Below are 25,795 nucleotides of genomic sequence, written 5' to 3' on the forward strand. Positions count from 1 at the left end.
TTTTGTGATGCTAATGTTTGCTTATTTTCTTAGCTTTTATCTCAGCGAGTCTTTCTTGAGCTTAGTGGCTGTAAGTTGGAGTGGCAAGGGGCAATTCTGTATTTCTCTGTGTCTGCCAATACTTGTGCATGGTTTTTGTGTGTTGCTTACCCGGGAGCAATTTCCTGCCATCCCACAACAATGCAACAGATCCTGAAATTCACTACAGAACAATCTTATTTTCGATTTACACAGGTTTATATAGTTTTGCTCACAGGTTGTGGAAAGAGGAGGGCACTAGGCCAGGAATGCTGCTGTTTTCCCGTGCCAATTTCTCTGATAGGCTGGCAATTTCATTGGCATATTTTTATAGATTTGCAGTGCAGTTGGAATAAAGGCTGCTTTTATGTGTGCATGTATTCAGCTACCGCATGGGTTAGATTCTGAGCCCCATCCGTAGGCTACGTCTGTTGCCTTCCAGGACAACAAGTGCCACAGAAACTCAGGTATAAAATTTCAGAATCTCATTTATTTTCCAACAAAGTAACAGGAGAAAAAAAAAAAAAAAGAAGAACAAAGATGAAAAAAAAATCTGCTTTTTTATATCAGGCTTCAGCGACTGTCAGTGGCCTCTTAAGGTTACAGGCTCCTTCATATGAGGATTGGCTTCCTGTCTGAGCCTTCCTTCACCTTCCTGAGATGGATCCCATCCCCAGTATGTATTAGTCACCACAGGCTGGTTCATCTTTATTTTTAGGTCTATTTTTAGGTCCTGGGGAGATCCTTAAGCTTTGTTTTGTTGTGGAACACTTTCACCCCACATGCAAGGTATTCTTAAAGAAACAAGCACCAGGGACTGCAGCCAGGGCCAAGACCATCTGACACAGGCTGGCTTTCAGCCACCCACCATACGTATGGTGACCTCAGGGGGTCACGCTGGGACCACCCAAAATGGGATTTAGGGAGGCAGATAACAGGGGAGCTTCTTTGAATTCTCATCCTGACCATCTCTTGTTTAACAGTAAGGAAATAACCCCAGTGTCCCATAGGTGTCCATAGGAAGCTCAAACGGCTTAAAAAAAGTGGTTCTCAAATCACCATCAACTACATCTTTAAATTAATGTAAGAAAGATAAGAAAAGAGCGTCCAACTTTTGTGGTCAGGAAAAACATAGGTTCTGTGTTTCACAAAGGTTTTTGTGCTTGGATTCTGTGGTGGTGTTTTTTTTTAGTTTGTTTATTTGTTTCTGGTTTGGCTGCTTGCTTTAAATGAGCTACAGAAAAATGTGAGGTTTATGAATTCTATATAAAGATTTTTTGAAATATTACTGTATTTCAGGTTTCTTCCAAATCTTCATTCCACCCTGTTTTTTCTTCCTTTTTTGGTTTATTTTCACTTCGTTTCTTCCTCCCTCCTCATCGTCTCTTCCCATTTTTTCCATCCTTACTGTTTATTTGTTTATTCACTTACTAGTTGCATAATACTGTAGTTCTTCGAGCTAGATTACACATATCACAGTAGTAAAAAGCAGTAATACATTTCCCAGCTTCCAACCTCTGCCTTGGGGACCTCATCTCCACAAGTAATGGAGCAGAGGAGGGGTACACCAGGTTCAGTAGGAGCTGGGATTACTGTATATGATGAACAAAACAGTGTCAAGAAAGAGAGCAAAGAAAAGCTCAGAAACGTACCGGCTGCCACCCTGGCAGTGTCCCTCTAGCTCAGTTTCCTGCTTCTCAGCAGCTGACCTGCACCCTTTGCTTCATTCAAAGTCAAGTTTTATTTTAATTTTCTGTGTGTTAAATCCTGGAGCATCAGATTTGGTGATTAGTAGGAAATTCCCTGTACTGCCATGCATCCTCATTCATAGCTCACTAGAGTTCAGAATAAGGGAAATGAGCAGAGATGGAGGTGGCAGATTCCCTTCCTTGTCCTTCTTCATCCTGAATTTTCTGCCAGTATTTTCCAAGTTCCTGAGCCATCCTTCCTTCTTCTGTTTCCTTCTATCACAGTTGCACTGCTCTCTGCACTTCCTCTTGCCGTCTGTTCCATGCTCTCTCCACAGCCTCCCTTCCAATCTGTCTTGTCCTCCATACCTTTTCTTTCTTCTCAAGTACTGTACTTGGTGTCTCTGACCAGATCAGGAAAAAAAAACAGTGGAACTGATAGAGAGGAGGAAGAAAATCAGGGGCATGCTGCAGCCAAGTTTTGCTTCTTCTTGATACCAACTCTGAAATTTGCAGGTGGAACCAGGAGCACTGACTGTCCCCCAGCACTGCAGAGCAGGGAAGTCTAGCAATGGGCAGGCACATGTTTTGTTTGAACTGAAATACAAGGGGTTTTTAACCAGTCTTTATTCCATTCTCAATCACCATGTATTCTGAAATGGTGGGGATAAAGCATATTTTAAGGCATTTTCTTTTCCCTTTAAGAGACAAAAGAAATGTACAAGTGGAATTTGTGGTTAATATAGTTTGTGTGATATATTAGGGGAGAATCATGCCTTTGATATCTGTAATATAATTATAATTTTGTCTACCTAATCAGTTTTATCTGTCTACCCCATCTAATCTCATCAAACTTCTTATTTTACCCGTGCTTATCATCTGAATTGTGCAAGTGATTACAAAATCCATCAAGTAGTTTAATCACTGATGTTTTTCTTTTCTATTCCCAAGTAAACATGTATGAAAAGGAGACTGGGAGATGGGTAGAAGACTATAATCAAAAACTTGACTTGAGGAAGGCAGGTTTTCATTTAGGCCTGAAAGTTACATTTTGATCTGAGGAATAGACTTTCTAAAATCGACAAACCAGCCCATGAGAAAGCTCTTTCTTCAAACTGTATGTACTTTACTCTTGCAGCTGACAATTCAGTAATTCCTGCAAATATTGATGGCCCTGGACTTGAAAATATGGGACAAACAGGTGACTTGAGACAGACCTGTTTATACCCAAAAGCCTGTTTATACATTTTTTCTGTGATGATACTTTCCCTGGTGGGTTTCTATTTAGTACTGTGTACTGGTTTTATTTTATGTTCTCGCTGATCATCATCAACACTCTGATCTAGATCCCCAGTTAGAAAGCAGCTGTTGGCCAAACTCCAATATAGCAACACTCAAAGGTAAGTCAAGCCATGGAGTTTTGACTAGATGTGTGATATGGAAATTCTGTGTTTGATTTTTATTTAGCACCCTCATTAATTTTTCCTGTTGCTGCTCCTTTAAAGTGAGGATCCTGGCAAGTTCCCAAAGTCTTTTCCTCTGCCATTGTGTGGGAAACTAAAATTAAAAATGACAAGCTAAGCATGCAGTGAGTGCTAGCTGCAGTTCTGAGCAAAGAGTTGGGGAAAAGATTCTCTCATACATTTAAATACCCTTGAACATCCATGAGGAGACATGGTATTGGAAAAGAGTGAACCTTCCAGGTGCACCTCAGCTCAGAGCTGCCATTCCAAATGGGTGCCTGAGGATCCCATATACAAAATAGGTCCTGCCAGTTGTGCACCTCTTGCCACACAGCATCTTGCTGGCTATCAACCTGCCGAGCAGTCTGTTCTTCACTGACCAGGCCACTGGTCCTGTGCTGTCCCCGAAGCCTGATTTAGGTGGTTGTAAGAAGCCATGACAAAGGAATTTTCTTTTTTTGTTAAGGGAAGATGCTGAGCCTGAGCAACCTGACTTTGAAGTTGACCCTGCTCTGAGGGAGGGATTGGACTAGATGATATCCAAGGTCCCTTCTGAGCCAGGATATTCTAAGTTTCTGTTCTCATTGAAACCACCTGGCTGGCTGGCTACCTTCAGTCTTAAGAGTTAGACAAGCAGTGAGAATTTTTTTCAGTGTGATTCTTGAGCAATATCAAAAATCTGTTAATTTGGAGGCACTTAAACTGGCTACTTCAAGGGAACCATTTGTCCAGTGCTACACAGGGTACTGGGTTTTGGACTACAATTTACACTATTCAGTGGTTTTGTCCATTATCCCCATTGATTTAAAAAATAAGAGCTACTTTGGTGAAACTCAGCTTTGCTGGTGCACACGTAACCTGTAGATGCACATCTCTTTTCATTAGCTCTTTATTCAGATTAAGTGGGGCTTTGCGGTCCATAAGAGTCTTGTGTCCTGCGGTGCTGTGTTTCTCGATCTGTCCATGCCCAGTGTGTTCCTGCCAATGGAGACAAAAGACAGGGGAGAGACTGAAGAGAGACTGTGTCTTCCTGGAAGGTACAGCTCAGCTGGGAGATCTAATTTTAGATTCACGAGACCAGGCACCTTGGCAATGTCCTTTCACATTGCTGATAATGCCATTTTGGCACAGAGCAATCACTGTTTGAGGAATGCAGCTGGCTAGTCAAACTTGGGAGGGGTTAATATTTATTACCGTTATCGGGGGAGCTGCACCACTGACCCCTTTTGGCTGGCCCCTTCATGCCTACACCTCTGTGTAATTACCCGCTTGTTAGTTCAGGGCCCAGATCTGAAAGGTCACCCACACTCTTCTGCTATAATGTGTCACCGAATATGGTATATCTATAATTCTTCCCTTCAACACCTTGTGACTGGAGCTACATATATGACCACAAACAGCCTTCTGGGGTAAAAAATAGTGTTTACTCCTCTGAGCAACAGAAAGCAGGGCAAAGGGTTTTTAAAATAGCAAACAATCCCTGCAATTGTCTCTCTTGTGTTATTCAGTTCCACTTCACCACAAGCTTATGAACCTTGGAGACCAGATTTGGTAGGTTCCATGGAAGTTCTTGATGCCTTCTAGCTTTGAGGAACCTCTGAGATACTTAGCTCAAGTTTTTTGTCTGGGTTTGGACTCCTTGCTGGAAAATGAAAGTCATATCTCTTCCTCACAGACAGGCTACTTAGCTAAACTCCACAAGATGTTTGAAAGGAAAATGTCAGATTAAAAGGTATCTGAATTGGGTTTTTTTTGAAGGATCACTACATGTATGGATATTTAATAACTTTGAAGCTATTGTCTCATATCAAATATGTCATATATGGAAGCCAACCATATCCTGGGCTGAATCAGAAGTGTGGCCAGGAGGTCGAGGGAGGTGATTCTCTCCCTCTATTCTCCTCTCTTGAGACCCCACCTGCAGTGCTGTGTCCAGCTGTGGAACCCTCAACAGCAGACAGATATAGACGGGTGTTAGCAAGTCCAGAGGAGTCCACAAAGATGATCAGAGGGCTGGAGCACCTCTCCTGTGGGGACAGGCTGAGAGAGTTGGGCTTGTTCAGCCTGGAGAAGAAAAGGCTCCGGGGAGACCTTATAGCACCTTCCAGTACCTGAAGGGGCTACAAGGAAGCTGGGGGGGACTTTTTACAAGAGTCCATAGTGACAGGACAAGGGGTAACAGGTTTAAATTGAAAGTGGGGAGGGTTAGATTAGATATCAGGAAGAAGTTCTTCACTGAGAGGGCGGTGAGACACTGGAACAGGTTGCCCAGAGAAGCTGTGGATGCCCCATCCCTGGGAGGGTTCAAGGCCAGGCTGGACGAGGCTTTGAGCAACCTGGTCTAGTGGAAGGTGTCCCTGCCCATGGCAGGGGGGTTGGAACTGGATGATCTTTAAGGTCCCTCCCAACCCAAACCATTCTTTGATTGTATGATTCTACGTGCAGACAGCCCCTTGTATTCAGACAGCAGGATGTTTTTCCAGCAATAAACCAAACAGAGTGTGCTTAGATAAACATTTTTGCAAAGATGCTCCCAATCTACTGCACAAGTCTTAGCTCTGCTGTCCCTGGAGTGAGTTCAAAACTGAGTTTTGACTGTGGTATTGAGGGGATGAAGCTCTTCACACCACAGGCAAGCCATGAGACTGAAAGGTGGGTCCTCTTGGATTGCTGTTCAAGAGCAGCGAACACCATTTTTCCTGCCATTTTGAATGGAAGCTTTCTGCCCCTGGAGTTATTATGCACTGTTTGTAGCAGTGTGTGTTTTTGAAGAGCCTCGTATATGCCACTTGAGCAGAGAGTTCATCTCCACATCATCCTGTGATTTGAGAAATCTCTGCTGGGCTGCTCTGCTTCTGAGGCTGCTGCAGTGGGATAGCATGGATAAATAAGACCTGGCCCTGCACAGACTGATTAATTTTACCTGCATCTGAAGGCTCTGTTTTCAGCTTTCTACATAGTGTTTCCTCACACTGTGTCTGAATCAGCATTTTTAAAGTTAAAGGAACTGCTCTGCGAGTATCAGCCTTGGAAATAAAACTTGAAAAATGATAGGTGCCCAGCATATGTTCTTCCACTGTATGGTCACAAAGCTCCTTTTATAGCTTAGGCATAATTTGTTTGTCCTCTGACAGCAGCCAAAGGTTTTAGGACAGAGCAAGGCCCTGTTGTACCACTGCAGAGACCTTGACTTAAAGCCTTTGCAGTCTGCTGGCTTTAGCATGTGATACATGGACCAAATTTTGAATATGTCTTAGAACATGGCTAAAGATGAGGCACAACAGGTTTCATTATTTGTTCGGAAAGGGTCTTGCAAACATCTAATAAATCCATCTACACTTTTAGAATTACTTTAAAGAATACTGATCTCAATTAATTTGTAGGTGATTTATATTTGTCGCCACATTATTTCCAATGGGGAACTGGGGAAGAAGTGTTTGCAATTGTAAAGCCTCAAAATTTGAGACCTAGCATCAATGCAGGTATGATACCACCCTCTCTGTGGCCTGGGAATTTATGTAGCACAATATTCTCAATTATCTATAGTCATGATTATTATAAAATTCAGCCTTTCCCCATACTTCAAATCCTTTGATAGGCTGGAGAAGGTCACTAAAATGCACATGATCTCAACAGTATCAGGGGAAGAAGGACTCTACATTCAACCCAAAACGGATCCATTTTCAGTAGTTTTTTTTTGTTTAGCAGGCCTTTGCACTTATAAAAGTTGGGAGTATGAGGTAGAAAAGTGACATATATTTAGAAATTCCCAAGCAGGAATATAGATTCTATACCTTTGGGTCGCTTTTGCAGCTCATCTACTATGTTGATAGGTGATGCAGAAAATTGCAAGGAAAAATGAGTGGATGAATGTTTATCTTCCCATGAAAGCACATTGACTGATAGATCCTGTGTAGATATGTGGGAATCTGTTAATGTACTCTTTTACTTAACTGCACTTGAGGGGGAAAGAAAAAGGAAAGAAAAAAATAAGCAAAGAAGTCCTGCAACAGTTAGTTCTGCTTGTTGGTTTCAGGTTACCGCATGAGATTAGGATCTAGCACAGACAAAAAGGATTCAGGTCGCCTTCATGTTGATTTTGCTCAGGCAAGAGATGACTTTTATGAATGGGAATGCAAACAAAGAATGCTGGCCCGAGAAGAACGCCACAGACGCAAAATGGAAGAAGACAGACTGCGCCCTCCTTCTCCTCCGGCAATAATGCATTATTCTGAACACGAAGCTGCTTTGCTGGCTGAAAAATTGAAAGGTAAGCAGCATTTGATACTTTTCAGTATATTATTCCTTAAGAGCAGGAGCCATCCGGAAATCAGAGCAGGGGAACGGATTTCTCTCTGATGTATTTCATTACTTGCCCTGTTAGCTTTCCCCCATTCCTTTGCCATTTCTATGCCAATGGTAATGATACTCACCTGCTAGAAATGTATAATGTCTGTCCATTTACTTGTGCTTCAACAGCTCAAACACAACCTTCAGAATACTACAGTGGGGTGTTGGTTTTGGGATTTTTGTTGTTGTTGTTCAGTTGCTGTCATCATCTAAGTTGGAAATGCTCTCATAATCAGATAACCTGTTACAAACATCTTTCATATTAAAGATCTGATTGTTTAAATGTCTTTATTCCTAGACTGATATGTTGCTACATTACATGCATGTGACTGTCCCAATTCTTATAATTTAAACTGCCCTCATGACCTGCATTTAACTTGCCTCCCAGGTACAGTGGTACAACTTATCTCTGACACACACCACCTATTCTTTAATTCCCTCTTTAGGGTTAGAATTTCTTGTGCAAGATTGTGTATTGTTTTAGTATGCATTTGCTTGCTTGTTAGTTTTTCTCTAGGTACCTTTACCAAGTTAATATTTTTCAAGAGTGCAGCTTGAGGATTCCTGTCTTTAGTAGTTAACATAGAAATTATAAAGCAAAGAAATAAAATCATTCCTGGTAAAGACATTAAAAAAAAAGATCAAGCAAACAACTCTTCACCCCCATGGAGTTATATTTGTTTTCATTAAATGTTTACCAATTGTGTTTGGCATTCTTTCCACACATGGTGGCCAAGCACATTACCTTACTCTGTGCCAGGTCACAAGAAAATGTGATTCTTGCTACTGTTTCAGAATTACACAGATTAGACTTAGGCTATCTAGCTGTCAACACACTGGCCTCTGTTCTCACTATGAAACATATTTGGGTAGCTGGAGAAGGACAGTGCAAAGTGTGGCATCCTTGGAGCATGGAGCAGAGATGCACCCTACTGTCTCTTTGGGTACTGCATTGGTCACTGTTGTCACTGTTACCTTGGTCTGATATTAGTTTGACTGATATTCTCACCACATAAACTCCTCTATTAAATTCATTAGGTAATATCAAACTCCTTTAAGTAATTGGAATATTGGTAAAATAACCCAGAGATACTGATAGACCAGGAGAAAAGGAGGAAAGAGGCCCAAATATAAGAATTTTTAATTCTTTCCTAGCTTCCAGTCCAGCTCTCTAGAGGTTATGCAATAAAATACAGAGTTTTACATCCATCTGTTCCCAGAATCTGTTTTCAATTGAATATTTTAAGAGTTAATCTTTTATAGGGAAGTTTTTCTTTATGTATTAAGGCCTAGAGGTTTCCTGAACTAAGCCAGAAAATGCAAGAAGTCTGGACAATTTCTTCCATATGGCTAGCCATTACCAGGGGCAACTGAATGTGGGTTTTTGCAAGATGTTTTAAGATGTCTATATTTAGAAGGGTTTTTCTTTTCATTCTGGAAAGTTTCCATACTTAATTAAAACTTATTCCAGTATTTAGATCTTTGGTTCTCCTGAGGGACGTTTGACCGAAGCTTGGCATATATGCACAAGCTTAATATAAAAATATTTTGAGCACTATATAGACAAACACCATACACATGACTATTTCTCTGGAAATAAAGATGAACTTTCAGAAACATACAGAATTAAACATAATAAATTAAGAAACCAAAAAGGTGAGTTTATTTTTATTGGTTAAAAAATCATTAAAATCCAGCAAAAGAACATATTGCAATTTTAAAAACTTCTTTAATTAACAATTGACTTGCAGCAAGATTAATGGCACCAGCCCTGAATCTGTATAGATTGTTGGGGTTGGAGAATGCAAAGAAGCCCCCTCTCTTCTCACTGGTCGTGAGTTGTCTCCTGTACCAGGCCCTCTAGAAAGCAGTAGTGGGGTTCAGTCATTATACTGGTCTGCTTTACCTTTCCTATGGCATCATAGCCAGTATCTATAAGGTAGTGGGTAGAACATTATGGCCTTCCTTGGGCAACATGGATTCACCACATCAACTCTTTATGACATTCTAAAAACAGAAGTAAAGCAACACTAAAAAGAAGTCTTTAACTTTGGCAAAGGACAGTTAATGTCATCTTACATTCAGAATTTAAATGTGAACTTCAGTGAAGCTAACAGAAGATATATATGCACACACACACACATATATATAAACTCGAGGTCAAAATCTCAGATCTCTGGATATCACCAGATTTCCATTGCTGCAAAAGCTTGGAAAATTCATCCTAAAGAAAAGAGGAATCAAAATATACCTGCTCTTGGCAGGATTTGCCTTGAAAGATTGGGTTTTGAGCAGATGCCTTGCAGTTATTATCTTAAGGAAAGTCATGACCTCCCAGCGGTACCCACTTCAAAAGACTCCTGAGCTGAGTTGCCAGCTCATGAGACAGAGCTGCAGGTGCCCAACATGCAGGTTTCAGCTCCTGCAGTGCCTCCAGAACTTCGCTGAGCAACACTAGCTGAAAAGCAAGCCAAAATGGCTAAACATCTGTCATCTCAAGATACTGCTTTGCAATCACAGATGTAGACAACTTGGTCTGAATCCAAGCCACTTGTGTTGTCAAAATAACCTTGGAAATTCCTGACAGCCAGTCAAATCTGATGGTGAGCAGAGATGAACTAGGCTCATCAGCCAGTCCCCTGTTGCAGTCTAGATATTTATTGAGTCTATAACAGAGGTGACAACATCTTTTTTCACCTTCTGCAAACTGCAGCATAAGACTTAAAGAAATCATTGGTTTTGTGCATCAGACTTGGCTGGAAACTCTCCCCTCAGTGTTGTCAGCATATTCCTATTCCGCTGATGTGCTGAAGTCACCTGGCACAGCAGTAACTGCCACAGAGGAGAGTGGGTGAGAGACTACAGAGGATCTTTCATGCTGGTTGGAAACAAAAGTTTATTATAAAATTTCAGCTGGGTAATATTTACTGGTGTGGAGCTTGGTAGAAGAAAATAACTGGTTTCTCAGGATGGACTGCCTGGTGACTGGGACTGGGAACTAAAATACCTCTGTTGCATATGAAGCCTTGCATACCTGCAAAGGATGAGGGTTTATGACAGTCTCCATTCCCTGCTCTCTGTAGACTAGCCCGGATCTCTTCGTATCTGTAAAGAACTTGGTTTGAACGCTTACTTTATGCAGAAATAAAGAAAACCCATCAAACTGTGGACCCGTGCAGTTCTTCACCACATCCAATTTTAGACTGTGGCAGACTGTGCTGTTTTATGAGTATTTTTGTTTCTCTCTCTCTCTCTCTTCCCCTGACCCCCCACCCCCCTCTTTTTTCTTTTTCTCCCTCTTTTTCTTTTTTTCTTCTACTAAGCTCTTCAGCATCATGCAAATTAAATCCTTCATAACTTCTTCCTTGTTGGCAGTGCGGACCTTCACCTTCCATGTTGTTAGCCAAGAGTGTATTCACTTTTCTTTAAGTGACTGTGATGTTTTTCCTCTCCCTGTCCACCTATCATGTTTTGCTGTTGTCACTTTTCACTATGTGACAGTGACATATTGCTGGTACCTTGGGTGTAGGTCTCATGGCTTTGAGCCTGTAGCTCTAAAAATATAAGCCTACGCTACTACCTGTCATTGATTAAACATTTTTTGAGCTGGTCTGCATTGATAATTTGCTAGTGACATTGTCTGCTGGTCACAGCCAGAGCCAAAGAGGGTGAAGCCAAGGAGATGATAGTTCATAAAAGGGGAGTTTACTGCATTGAAAAGGTGACTTGCCAAAAAATGTCTTATTTAAATTTGTTTCATGCACTTCCATATCATGTTCACAAGCCTCCTTCATGAGTCCAAGACTTAGAAGGCAGAGGAAAACTGAGCCTGGACTATGAGAACGGAACAAGTTCCAGCATTCAAACTAGATGGCTAACATGGGGAAGAACATGAGCTCCTTCTCATACTGGGGCTATGACGATCACTTTTACGTTTGTACCACACATTTTACTTTGCAAGGTGGTTGGGAAAATAAAACCTCTATTTAATTTTGGATGACAAGTTATTTTTGTTTGGGGTTTTTTTGACCTTCCAAACAACTAAAGGAGATTTGAAGAGAAAAGGCAAAATAAAAAATAAGCAGCATTTGTTTAAAATGGTAAAATCATTTCACTTTTTCAAAAGGTACTCTTTGAATCTACTTTTTGATTCAAATATTCCAGAATTTGTCATGACATCTCAAGTAGTTTCATCAAGCCATTGTCTGATTTCCATGGAATAAGATAACAGCTAAGCATAACTCTGGCTAATGAAACTTCTGGCCTCTTCTGACATCCTCCTGCCTTAGGTAAAAATCTATTATTTCCTTGAAGAAATATCTCAATAGATTCATAGATAGGACTTCTGGGAAACCAGGGTCTGTTACAGTGAAGTGTATATGTGAATTGCCTCCTTAAATAGCCTTTGGGAATAGACCCTGAGTTCTTGTTCTGACAAACCCAGCAGATTATTGTGTCTTCTACTGTTAGTTTACAAAAACGTGACCTTCTTGTCTTCTGGTTCATTGCAGCAGTTTGTTTGGTGTGTCTGAGATTTTAATTCCTCTGTATTAAATCAGATGTGTTCTTACTGCACAGTGAGATGTGTCGGTAGATATTTGCGATCACATTTGCATACTCTGACGTCTGTTTTCCTGGGTATTTTATAAATGGTTGAGTAATGTGTTGCCCAGAGCATCACACAACTGGAGACAGGCTGAAACTTTCCTTCTTAAGTGGAACACTGCTCTGCCAGGTGCACTGGAACAAAACATTTTAATCTGTGTGCTTATGACATTTGTGTTTCAAAGCAGAATTTCGAACACTATGGTATTCTTAATTCAAGCATATCTGTACCTAATGGTATCATCTTCAGAAATCACTTCTTGCAAATAAGCTCCTTTAAAATACTACATCTGTCTTATTTCCTGCAGGTAGTTAAATAGTTCCACCATCTAACAAAGACACCTCTTCATATGTGATTATCTGTTTTTTAACTATTTTGAGCGAAGGAGACATAAGTATCTTCAAGTTACATACAGTACCCTGAAATTTACCTCCTTTTTAAAGACAGTGTTTCTTTATGAGCACAGGAAAGTTATTCATGTGGTTTTCCATTTAAAAAATATATAATTTGAAAAATTGCGAAGCTGTTTCATTGCCAGGCACTGTATTATCCCCTGAAGAGAGAACAGATTGGAAATTTAAATAAATAGATGGCAGTTACAGTAGAATGAACTAACCGGGGATGCATCTTGTGCAAGATTCAGGTAACATCAAGCCTGACAATCTCAACCCTTGCACATCATTTGAAATATAAACAACATTTAATTGCTTGGGAAATAGGATATTTCACTGAGAAGAAAACCATGCTGCTTTCATTATCACTCTGCACTTGAGAGCCAGACTTGTGGAGTGCTGCAGAAGCGGTGCGGTTATCCAGAGAGGCAAGTCTCACGCAGAAAGGATCGAACTCAGTGCGGGGCTACGTCAGAAGGGGAGGCAAAGCTGAGATCCTCCGAACAAATCCGATGAATGCCAGGTTTAATTGCTGCTGAAAGACTCCAGACCTTTTTTTTAGCACAATCTTTTTTTATTAGTAGCATATCAGGACAGAGCCCTACAACAGACATGTTTCGACACTTCTGCGTCAAATCTGTTCACTCACCCTTCCCGTTTTTAGATCATCATTTTCTCCTTCCTTCTTCCATATGCCACTGACATCTGCTGAGACACAATACATCTGGCTCTGAGAGCCTCGCACAGAGTGCAAGCACGGTGCGAGGGCAGTTCTGTCTGCTGGCAGAGGCGCGTAAGGTGGGTTCAGCTATCAGCAGCCTGGTAACCCAATTCCCTGGGTACCTCGCTCCAAAAACCTGCAAGAAATATGTTTGCAGTTAAGTGTGTTATTAAAAGTGTCCTCTCTCACCTAATCTGTATTGTATCAAGGCAAATTTTAAGTTTTTAATGTAAACCCATTTGATTAAATGTACCGCACTGCAAAATGACTCAAGTTAATTACTATGAACTGGGAAATTGCAGCTCACAGATCTGAAAGTTTGTCGTGTGATTTTGAGAAATGGGGAGGAAACTCACTACACTCATAATTACTTTTTATTGGAAATAATGGAATCAGCAGGATAAGATAATGGATTTCTGTGTCTCACATGAAACACCCACCTCTGGAAGAATCTAGTGTGATTTAATTTAAAAGAAAGAGTTTGATGATACAGACAGAGAGAGTACCTTTTAAGATATCTTTTAGTAAACTTGTATGCATATTTTTATCAAATCTAGTTTCAACTAGTCATTTATTACATAACTGGAAACGTTTCTTGGCTATAGCATACAGTTAAGACTATTTATGAAATAGTGAGGTGGATATTAATCATTCTTTAAAATAACCTTTTGGCAGTAAGAATTTATATCCCCTGATTCTCACTTATTATGCAGTGCCATTGGGTTAAAAATGTTATTAATCCCAAAGTACTGGTATGTGTGTTGCATGGCACAATTATATGAGGTATTCAAGCATGGGAAAAAAGAAGGTGAGGGTAGTAGCTGAAGAGTTGTGTTTCTAGGTCAGTGTCAGGCAGTCTGTGCAGGTGAAGCTCTTAAGCCAAGAGAAAAATAGGTCATCACTGTGGCACTAAAAGTGGCGTGTGCTGGGCAGCACATTGTTCCAATGCACAGGGAAGCTGGGCAGGACCTGCTTATGAGAGAGGTTAGTGAATGTTTTCCCTGACCTAATTCACCCACAGCAGTCACCAGCTGTGGTTTATTATTTTTTTATATTGAATTCAGTGTTCCCAGTTTAGAAATCTTAGTTATAGTCTAACAAACGTGCTTGTAGCCCAGAAAGCCAACCATATCCTGGGCTGTACACAGAGAAGTGTGGCCAGCAAGTCAAGGGAGGGGATTCTCCCCCTCTGCTCTCATGAGACCCCACCTGGAATACTGTGTCCAGCTCTGGTGTCCCTAGCATAAGAAAGACATGAACCAGTTGGAGCGAGTCCAGAGGAGGCCACGAAGATGCTCAGAGGGCTGGAGCACCTCTGCTCTGGGGACAGGCTGAGAGAGTTGGGCTTGTTCAGCCTGGAGAAGAGAAGGCTCCGGGGAGACCTTATAGCACCTTCCAGTACCTGAAGGGGCTACAAGGAAGCTGGGGGGGACTTTTTACAAGGGCCTGTAGTGACAGGACAACAAGGGGTAATGGGTTTAAATTGAAAGTGGGGAGATTTAGATTGGATATCAGGAAGAAGTTCTTCCTGGAGAGGGTGGTGAGGCACTGGAACAGGTTGCCCAGAGAAGTTGTGGATGCCCCATCCCTGGGAGTGTTCAAGGCCAGGCTGGATGAGGCTTTGAGCAACCTGGTCTAGTGGAAGGTGTCCCTGCCCATGGCAGGGGGGTTGGAACTAGATGGTCTTTATGGGCTCTTCCAACCCAAACCAGTCTATGAAATTATGAAATCAGAAGTCAGATTAACAAGAACCTTGGCCATACATCCTCCCCTGGCTGCAGTTTTATGGAGTGAAGAAGTTTGCATCCTAAACTAGCCTCTACCACTTTTCTGTAATAGCTGGTCTGGGCCGAGTTGGACAAACCGGAACTGGAGTACAATCAGACCAGCATCTCCAAGCAGACCTGAGGGAAGCGTAACCATGACCAAAGGTGGAGATGAGGCATAGGACACAACACCTTCCAATGGCCTAGCAACAGATAACAGGCTGTCAGTCAGAGGCAAATAGATGGAACGTAACCCATGACTCTCGTCCCCTCTTTACATACCCTGCAGCACAGTCATTCTTAGTGCTCACAAGAATACATTCAAGAGCTGTTTGCTAACTGGATTTCTGCTGGTCAGGGCAGAGCTTAGCACAAGTGTGCACCTGTCCCTTCCCATCTTACGGAAGAGTCAGACTAAAATAAGATCATTAATGCAAACCAAAACATACACACCCAGCACAGGAACTTTGTAGATATAGTCATTAGGACAAAGAACAACAGGTCTGTCTTTTCAACATCTCCTTGCAAGCCTAGAAGTTTGCATTAGGGCAGAAAGATTAGTGTCAAGAAATAGTACGTTCTAACTCAGGACAAAACCATGGCCCATAGGACAACAGAGGATTACTGTGATTTAGACAGGCTCCATAGGTTCTGTGAAGTATCTCAAATACTTTTCAAACACTTGAGAACATCCAGGGCTGGAAAGATACTAACAAAGTTAAAAACAACTGTAGCCCAGTGTTTGGTCTTGTCCTAGCTAAAGGTCGAGCAATAAATGTCACTTTCAAAATACAGAAATATGTAGTTAGCTATATTTGAAATATGACTATAAAGGTAAAAATGATAGTAATAAAGGTGTTTGAATGCCTGGCTTCAGAGTGATGGACTAGTCTATCTGCTTTCCAATGGCTAGGACCTTAGACACCATCACCCAAGTTGTCAATGCACTTTATGTAGGTTCTTAACTCTGAGAGATGAATAGTCACAACATTTCATATTACTCTGAGCTGAATTCTGCCCTGTGTTACACCAGGGAAACTCCATAAACCGAGAGAAAAAAAATCTCTGTTTCCAATCAGTTTTCCCCAGTATTCAGTTTCGTAGTTCTTCTTGTCACAGCTTTTTCTATTAAAAAGTTTATGCCAGTTGGGGTTTCTTAGAGTTGGTCAAATTATAAGAAGAAAAATGCAAAACATTTGTCAACAATTATTCCTTTTTTTTCATAGAAATATCTCTGTTGATAATTTCCAAGACAGCTCTGGGGATGCATTTTCTTTTCTTTATATTTCATTTCATCTAAGTTGTGAGCTAGGATTTAAGTGCCAAATATCTTCAGTTGATATAAGAGGAATTTGAAATATCTTATCTCTAGAGGCCTGTGACTGAGTCTAGCAGCACATGGAAATCTGTCGACAGATGCCCAGCAAGCCATCCTCAGTGCATGGCTAATGTTAAAACGACACAGCGTGCATCACAGCTTGCAATATAACCAAAAACCCAACACAGGTACACAAATGCTGGGTAGGTGTTCTGTAACTGGTGCACTTGGGTAACGGTTGCGATTACTCTGACCAAATGTGGACGTCTATATATGAGCGGGTCACCCCAAGTTCCCCTTACAGCCGATTGAAGGAAGCAGGCGTTGCTGGGGTACAGCTTCCAATAGAGAGATAAACCAGGACTGACAGACCTTGACCGACACGTGGCCATCTCTTTCTGTTGCCTGCACCAGGACTCTGGGGTTACTAAATCAGATGCTGATGTAAAGGAGATGAATCCTACCTTATTTGCTTAAAGCATGCGGTAGCTTGGAGGAAAAAAATGCTTTAAATGTGAGAAATAATTTGCTGTATGCTTATTTTAAAAGAATAATTACATATGGGACCATGTCTTATATAAAGGAATTTATTTTATGAGTATGTTTTTAAACAGTGTATATTTATGTGCATTCTACTGCAAGGGAATAATTTTGAACAGAACTAGGAGTTTTGGGTTATTTTTTTAATGAATGGCTGCAGTCATAAGGTAGTTCATGCTCTGCTTAAATTAGATTCCATTGCTGCCTTTCTTCTACTATTTATTTACTAAATAAAAAAATAAATTAACAATCTGGTATAAAATCCTGATTTTCCAAGTGAACCTCTGATTGCTCAGAAAACCTCAGTGCATTCTGGATGAAGAAAATTAATTCGCCTTGAGTTACCTCATGCCAGTCAACTAAAGAATCTAGAAGTTAGAAATTAAGGTGAAATAAGGAGATTTTAAAACTGTAGAGAAAAGATTTTATTAACTAATGTGCTCCTGTTGTGCATATATTACCCTCTAGCAGTTTTTAATGTATCTTCTAATTATGTAATCAATGAAGATACTGATGTTTACCAATGGATGTTTTTTTTTTTTCCTGCTAATACAGAGCCACGAATTAACTATAACAGGTCCACAGACCACTGCAGCTCCCTGGCAGTATAGTATTTTGAAAACAGGTTTTCAGCATGTCCTTTTAAATGGGTTGAATCTTTCTGGCAGAAAGATGGCAGGTTTATGAGCATTCCTTACAGACGCCAACTGTGCCCGATAAAAACAAAACAAGAAGAGGGGTGGTTTAATTTCATATAGACTCTATAGCAAAACAACATGCAGCCGTGTACTGGGGAGAGATTAAAGCAAGAAAAAGGGAGAATGGTTCTGTGCAACTGATTTTCCTCATGCATCTCCGTAAAACATTTTTGCTCAGTTCTGCACACTGTTTCTTCACAGGTCACGGTGTACCTCTTCAGAGGGGCTTCTGTGTATTATTTCTTCCAACTTTGCTGTTAATGTCTTGACCTAGATTGAATGGGATAATTTACTCTGAATGGTACTTCAGTGTTGGGTGATAAATTATGTCTGATGATAGAGATAATGATGTCTACAAGAAAGAAAAAAAGAGGAACATTCAGCTGTAGTTACTTTCTACTCACAATCACTGCATCTTTGGTGTTAACAGGCTTGTGCCATCCGTAGGGTGACCTGACTGTACAGACTGTTGGAAATTGCATGCTAACATTGCCAGAAGCCATTACAGGTTATTCTTATTGACTACTGTAATTATAATAAACATTATGTTCCAGGGATGAGTTCTTGGCTGTATCGGATCCGTGACATCTCGCTCCCATGCATTTCAGCAGGCTGAAGATTTTACCCTAGGCCTTTTGGGTAAAAGGCCTTTTGGAGAGCCTTATCCTAGTGTTTTCTTGCAATGAAGAGGCTTTGCATGAGTCCTGTTTACATTCGGCTTTTCTGAGCCCCATATTCAGCCAATCTCACTCATCAGAGCCACTTAGTACATCCCTGATGCATATGTATCCAGCAAAGCAAAGAAGTGGAGTCTAGTTCAAAAGGAGAATATGGAAACAATAGATGCTTTTCAGACTCTTCCTCCCCAGAGACAATTACTTAACGAATGACAATGATGAATTACGTGTTAATGTAAAGCTACAACATATACATCATTGTACAAAGGGGTGGTGTTTTAATGCTCTCATTCTGCAAATTTTTTCAGAGATCTTGGGTGAACCTGCCTACCCAGCTGTGGAGAGCAAATCCTATTGCTGTAGCTGAAAGCACGTTTCAGTTAGTAAGATGCTAAAGATCAGGCAAAGTAAAAATCTATTGTTCGCAGGCTGTGTGCACAGAGCATGGCACTTGTTCTCTCTGTATTTTAGGCTCCTCGCCTTTTAGGGTAGTGATTACTGATTCAGAATAAAAGCCTAAATCGTCACTTAAGAATTATTATTTCATTGTTCTTTCTACATGGAAAGCAGAGTCTTACAAACTCTGTCCCACATTTCTGTATCCTGTAACACAGTTGGTTGGGTTTAATATTTTCCAATTTTCATTTTAAATGTCTCTTTGTTATAACTATACTGCTTCTCCCCACCATAACTGTATACCTTCTCCTATAGAAAGGTATACCTACCATCTAAATTATATATAAAGAAATCTAACCAACAAGGACTAGATGAGGTATTTAAAACAATTAGTTGGGAAATTGAAGTTTTATAGAATAAAATCCTGGGGAGAAAAATTAGATCAGATTGCAAAGAAATGGTTCCACAGGAAGACACTCTGTTGTAATAACATTTTCTTGCAGTTCAGCCTAAATGGGACTTAAAAAAAAATGTGTCCTCTTAATCCTGATGAAGCCAGAACTGTAATGGATGCTGTGCTAAGAGCCTTCTGAGGAAGCTGAGCGCACTGTCAGAGGAAAGAAGATTACTTGGGGAAGGAGTGCACAAAATCTAGCCACCAATCTTTCTGCAGAGAAATATAACTTTAGTTAGCTGAATAATAAACATAAATCTGTAATCCAGGTGTTTGCCTGGATTCAGCTGGAATCCTTTTATAAAAAAACATGTAAAACAAAACACAGACAAATGCAAAATAAAGAACAAATACAGACACATCATCTGTTCAAAGCAGTTCCTTGTAATTAATCAGTGCTTTGAGGAGGAATTGTTCAGCCTCATCATTGTTCATTAATTAAGAATGCGATATTAGTGAAATCTGTTGATAAAAGTACGGCTGAGCCCAACCTCCAAGACTGAGCTTTCAGCTGCGCAGATCAACGCAGACCCATTTCATTTCCTCAGTGGATCTGGTAACACAAAGGTCTTCTCACTCCTGATGTAAGGTCACTTCATATCACTGAATGGCTTAAGGGAGGCATGAAAACAAGGAGTTCAGGCCACAGGGAAGGGAGGGGGGGATGTTCTTTTTGTTGTGAGAAAGCTGTTAAAATAAGAGAAGACAAGTCTTAAAGGAAGATTTATGTAGCTTCACGTGGCAGTATTGGCTTCCTACATCTGATAGAACAAAGGACCCAAAAGTTGCCCAAAATGATAGACTGCAAGCAGGATTTATGGTGATTTTAATGTGACATGGAGCAGAAAATGTGTTCTCAGCAGGATATTTATGCCTGCAATTTAAAACTTGTGCTTTGATTGTTCTAGATGATAGCAAGTTTTCAGAGGCCATCACAGTGCTACTTACCTGGATTGAGCGAGGCGAGGTGAATCGTCGCTCTGCAAACCAGTTTTATTCGATGGTGCAGTCAGCCAACAGCCACGTCCGCCGGCTCATGAACGAAAAGGCTGCTCATGAGCAAGAAATGGAGCAAGCCAAGGAGAGTTTCAAAAATGCCTTAACAGGGATCCTCACTCAATGTAAGTAACTCCTTTTTGTCTGGTGGTGTTGTAGTGATGGTGGTGGTGGTGGTAGTGGTTTTTTTTTTTATCAGTTTGTTTGTTTGTTTGGGGGTAAGTAGTTGCAATGCAGTCATATTCTACTTCATATCCTATTCCATACTCTGTGGCAATTTGGAGGAACAAGGACCATTCCTAAGAGCTTATTTCTCAAGGTGAGCAAAGTTTCAGTAGTTTTTGTATTAATAGTTGAAGACGTTCTTTATGCATAATGTCTACATAACGCTTTAGGAACGAACCAGACAGAAGCCTCCCTGCTCTGAAAAAAATCATTCTTTTGTGGAGAGAAGTGATATGTAACCTGCATGTTGCAGCTAGTTAAATAGGCCAATTGCAGAATAGGGGACAATTAGGTTATATTTTTAGCCTGGATTTAGGTAAAAAGAAGAAAGATTCTGAGACTTTTAAGAATATATTCACAGCATACAGGCCACCCCCACAGTAGAAGAATATGCTGTACTGCTGCTGGCATCAGGACTGCTTGGCTGATACAATGCCAGTATTAGTTTGGCAAATAAACTGCCTTAAATATTCAGTGCTGGCAGCTATTTCTTTAGTACAGAAATATAATCAATTAAGTTACCTTAATGAGGTTCCCTAATAAAACAATAATTGGGATACTTACCTAGAAGTGTTCTCCGAATGGAATGGAAAAGGAGAAGAGAGGAGAGGCAAGAGGAGAAGAGAAGAGAGAGAGAAGAGAAGAGAAGAGAAGAGAAGAGAAGAGAAGAGAAGAGAAGAGAAGAGAAGAGAAGAGAAGAGAAGAGAAGAGAAGAGAAGAGAGGAGAAGAGAAGAGAAGAGAAGAGAAGAGAAGAGAAGAGAAGAGAAGAGAAGAGAAGAGAAGAGAAGAGAAGAGAAGAGAAGAGAAGAGAAGAGAAGAGAAGAGAAGAGAAGAGAGGAGAAGAGAACTAATTCAATGTTTTCTGGTTTTTAATATGTTTACTCTCAGCTCCTTGATCAAGAGGCTTTATGATACTCAGAAGGGTGGAGCCTGAAGCCAGCTCTCATATTTAAGTTAAAATCAAAACCCAAGACAATTCACCAGATGAAGGACAATACAGTTGTTATACTGTGATTTCTGAATAACACCCCTAATCATTACACACAAAAAATAAGCCCTAAAGGCTTTTCTGCAGTATTTCTGGTCCCTCAGTGGTCATCCTTCAGAAGTTAGGACTGAAGGTGGAAGCTTGGGGGGACTTGCCTGCGTCAAGAGACCAGCCCTTGGAAGCTTCTTGCATATGTGATGGAAAGCTCAGCATCTCAGAAGACCAATTTATCCCAGGGCACATGTCCTTCTAATTTAAGAGCTTTGATGCCTGTACTTAGAAAGAAACATTCTGGGTCAAAGACATTTGATTTCTGAGGTTATATGTTCAGTGAGTAAATTTTAAAGACCAGCTAATTCCCTGGGTAATTTTCTAGACAATGTCATCTTCCATTTCAGCAACTAAAAGGCAGTGTGAGAAGCAGAGACGCAGGCACCACGCATGGCCATGCTGTTCAATTCACACCAGGGTCTCTGTAGTTTTGTGTGCAACAGCCAGCCCTAGCATTCGGAAATGCCTTTTTTAGCTGCATTAAAAAAACATCCCCTGTTGTCAGCAGGCTGAACTTTAGTTAAATCAGTCTAAATTAGCCCGTTTGTCACCAACTGTTGTAGAACATCTGTCACTTGGAGATAGACATCCCCGTAGTTTCAGGTGGAAACTTGCGGTTTTGGCTATCTGGTTTGTTCCTGTAATGCGCTGAATATGAACTTACAAAAGCAGAAATAGGTCTGGCTTCAAAATGTGAGTTTCAGAGTGCCACAGTCACAGCGATGCCTGGAAGAAGAGAGTTCCTGACAGGTCTGGCCTATGATTGCAAGGTCAGCAAAGAACCCGGGAAAGGTGTTATACTCTGTGGATTTTATAAGAACATATTTTATGAGCTTTCCAGATGCTCCACAATGGTTATTTTATAAACATCATAAACATTGGCCATTATTAGCATTAATGTGTCTTATTAAAATTCTCTGCAAACTTGCTACGAACAGATGGATGATGTTTTGCTTTACACGTGTATATGCCTAAGATTGCTAAACATGGAGACTGTGAAATGAGCTTCCCTTTTCCAAGAATCTTCCTGCATTTGAGTTGATCTGAGGAATGTTTTTCATGCGTCCTTTTCCATTGTTTTCCCACAGCCCTGTAAAATGGGTTACAAAACACCACTTACTTAATGAAGAATTTGGAAATACTAGATGTCCAAAATAGGTTTGTGGTCTATTAAATTCTGCAGAGTGGCAAAAACCCCACTTCTGGTGTTCTGCAGTAAGGATCCAAAAGTCTAGTGTAATGCTGCAGCTCTGTGGCCATTTGATATAAATATTACAGTATTTTTAAAATATCATGTGGCATTCCTCTGACATGAACTAGGTCAGATGCCCAACTCCAAGCTGACCATTCTGGGCTTTCTTTGCAGCCAGCAGAGAAAAATAAGCATCTCCAGGGAACGAGTCATCAGACCGTCCTCATGGTGTTCTTCCAGTGAGATGAATTATCCCTTGGAGATGCCATTTTTTAATCTTTCCATAGATAGGCAGGGGGCCTAGCTCAGAACCAGATGTCCAACTTTCTACATGCCTTGTTCAGACCAGATTAACCCCACTTACTGTGTCTAGTCTTGATACAGAAAGACATAATGTAAGGGAAGAACTTGGACATAGATAAAAATGCCAACATTGTAGCAGTGAATATTAGGAGGAGTGAAGAAGAAATACGTTAAGAAAATGGGCTTCAAGTGCACTCACCTGGAACACACACACTGTCTATGTGGGTCTCAGTATAAAATACTTTCTTATTAATGAGGATTAGTGTGGTCAGAACATTTCAGCTTACGGCCCAACTACTAAAGAAGTACAGGTATTGAAATCCCTGCTACAAATTTCTGCCTGGAGGTATTCAGAAGATTACCAAGCGGATTACCCGTAAAAATTTGGGTCAAGTGTTCAGCACGTGAATGAATTACCTGACCAAGATACTTGTGCTGGGATAATCAGTGAAATAAAGTATATTACTGCTGTCACACCACCGATTTACAGCCCCTGATTTAAGTTCTACATGGAGTCTTAGCCTTGTTATGGTGCTTCTTCAGTTATTTAAGGGATGAAGAGAGAGAAAAACGTCCACTTCCTACTTTTTATTAAATTACTTAGTTTTTCCAGACTTTAATCTGTGCTTAAAATGTGGATTGTTTTCCAAGATTTTGGATAGTTGTCTTTGTGGTTTGCTTTCTAAATTCTTCCATTTTGCTTCTGCATCACAGTTATATGTGACTCTGCTTCCTGACTTTCCATGCATCTCCATTTTATTTCCTCCCGAACCACCTTTTCAGCCTAAGGCTCATAGATGTTGATCCTCATGTTTAAGAGGGCTGTTTTTTAGACTACACCAAAGCTACAATTCTGTCCTCTAACTTTCTCCTCCATGCACTGCAAACTTCATCTAGCTCTTATTGAGGTTTCAGACTGTTTAGTGCACAGTCCCTTGACCGCATTTTCAAAAGTACCGATAGATGAGTGAAGATCCAAAATTCCATATTCAAAAAATAATTTGATATATCAAGACTCAGACACACAAGCGGATGGAAGTGTTCCAGTATGCAGGTAGAGAGGTACACACACAATGTAATTAACCAAAGTACCTCACGGCTGGGTACTGAGCAGCTAACTACACTCACTTATTTGGTCGTTTTTGTCAATTTTACTGATGGATGAATCTTCAGAGGATTTAGACACCAAGTGCCCATCAGGGTCTATGAATCAGTCTCTCGTCTGCCTGAGGGGGAATCGTGGGAGGAAGGTTTTTATTATGGAACCCATAGCTAGATTACTTCCTTGTCATGTAGTGGTCTTCACTTTCACTCTCTCCTTGACCTTCAGGGAATTTCAGTGCATGGTAGTCAAGATGATCTTTTGGAAAGGCATGTGTAATTATCCTGGATACTGATGAAGGAACTGAACTTAAGCCTCCTTCCCTCCAAAAGTGCTCTAAATAGTGAGGTCTGGTGCTCTGAAAGGTGGTGTTGATCTTCCTTAGGGTGTTTGACAGATGGCTTTTAGGCACCTGATCCAAAACTTTCCCAGCTGGAGGGAGGTGTCTTCCTGCCACCCATAACATAGCGCTGAACACAGAGAACAGCTACATTTACGGCATGTCCCCACCCAGTTGTTGTGTATGCATAGTCTATCAGCTAGGTAGGGCAGTGGTTTTACATGCATTCCCAAATGTGAAGCTCTTCCCCTGTACTTTGTAGGACACATGAGCTTTAACTCACCACAGCTGACCACAGGTAATCACCAGGGTCTTAGAACTTGTGTAAAAGGCCTCAGTGTCAACATGAGAGTCTGAATGCACGGATAGATTCATGGTTCATCATACAGGAAAAGCTGGAGTATAAACCCGAGGAGTCATTTATTCCAGTGTAACTAATCACAGATGTGTCCTTACTTCCTGATGAACTGGAGGCTGCTGGAAAGGGAAGGCATTTCTTAGTGACCTTTGGGAATTAGCTGACAACAGGAAGATGTGCTGCATGTTCTCACCCTACCTTGGCAAGCAGTAATTAGCTCATTGACTCTCAGTAAGCAATTTCTGAAAACAGAATGTAGACCCTTCTAAGTCACTTAGACCCATTTAAAGGTTGCCATCCTGATTTTCATTCACAATGGCTAAGTGACTACCCTACTGTTGGCATTAGGCAAACTGGTGGCAATCCATGGTGGCAATCCCCAGGACTCAGTATTCAGGGCCAATATACACCAGTAGGTGATCCTGATATTTCCATGGAACCTCGTGGACAAGCTATGTAACTGACAACTTTTTGTTCCCGTTTCAGCTAATAAATATCATAGCATCATAACAAGTAGTAACAGCAAAACTGTTACAAAGTTTAGCACAATTTATAACTGACACAATGCAATCTTCAGCAGTACTGCTGGAGTATTTGTAAATTGTAAAATAAGTTTGGTTATTAACTAAAAAGAAAATTTGGGGATCTTTTTCTTTGTACTGTTCTAGTTGTGGTCAGGGTCCAAAACCTTGTAGGTTTTGGCCACTTAAGAAGTCTTAAAATACAAGGATTCATATCTGTGGATGCAAATATCATTATTAAATTGTTTAAAGATGGAAAGAGACATCATCTAAATAAGTCCTTACTTTTGCGCGGACAATAAACTGACTTCTGAGAGGGTCAGAAAAAGCACTGCGATTTTCATTGTTCCACAGTTGTACTTTTGCCACAAAAGCTATGGTGGTGACAGAGGAAAAGCCATCTTTATGAGTGGTAACCCAGCTTTGCAAGGAGATGTGATCAGAGCGGTGTGCTATGGTGCTCTGAAGCTAAGAGCTCCCATGTAGACACACTACTGCACTTTGCTAATATGGGTGAGAAGGGAAGGGGAAGGGTCACCTGGAGCAACTGGAATATTAGGTATCACCTAAAGCAAGTACCTAACAACATCAGCCAGAATTTTATGTCGTCTTCCAGCCACTGCCTGCTTTG

At 40.8% G+C, this 25,795-nt stretch overlaps 1 protein-coding gene across 1 annotated transcript in view; it reads left to right on the forward strand.

The window, feature by feature from the left end:
- The window catches only part of LOC104507483 (ecto-NOX disulfide-thiol exchanger 1), a gene marked incomplete at its 3' end in the record, with an annotated part of 72,178 nt that extends 51,970 nt beyond the window's left edge, over window positions 1-20,208 (forward strand). The window contains exons 6-7 of the mRNA XM_010148789.1: window positions 7,206-7,439; window positions 19,996-20,208. Of these exons, the coding sequence (XP_010147091.1) occupies window positions 7,206-7,439; window positions 19,996-20,208 (447 nt within the window). The remainder of the gene's footprint in view (window positions 1-7,205; window positions 7,440-19,995) is intronic.
- Window positions 20,209-25,795: the final 5,587 nt, after the last annotated feature.

The sequence above is a fragment of the Eurypyga helias genome, unplaced genomic scaffold, assembly GCF_000690775.1.
Source record: "Eurypyga helias isolate BGI_N326 unplaced genomic scaffold, ASM69077v1 scaffold853, whole genome shotgun sequence".
Lineage (NCBI taxonomy): Eukaryota > Metazoa > Chordata > Aves > Eurypygiformes > Eurypygidae > Eurypyga > Eurypyga helias.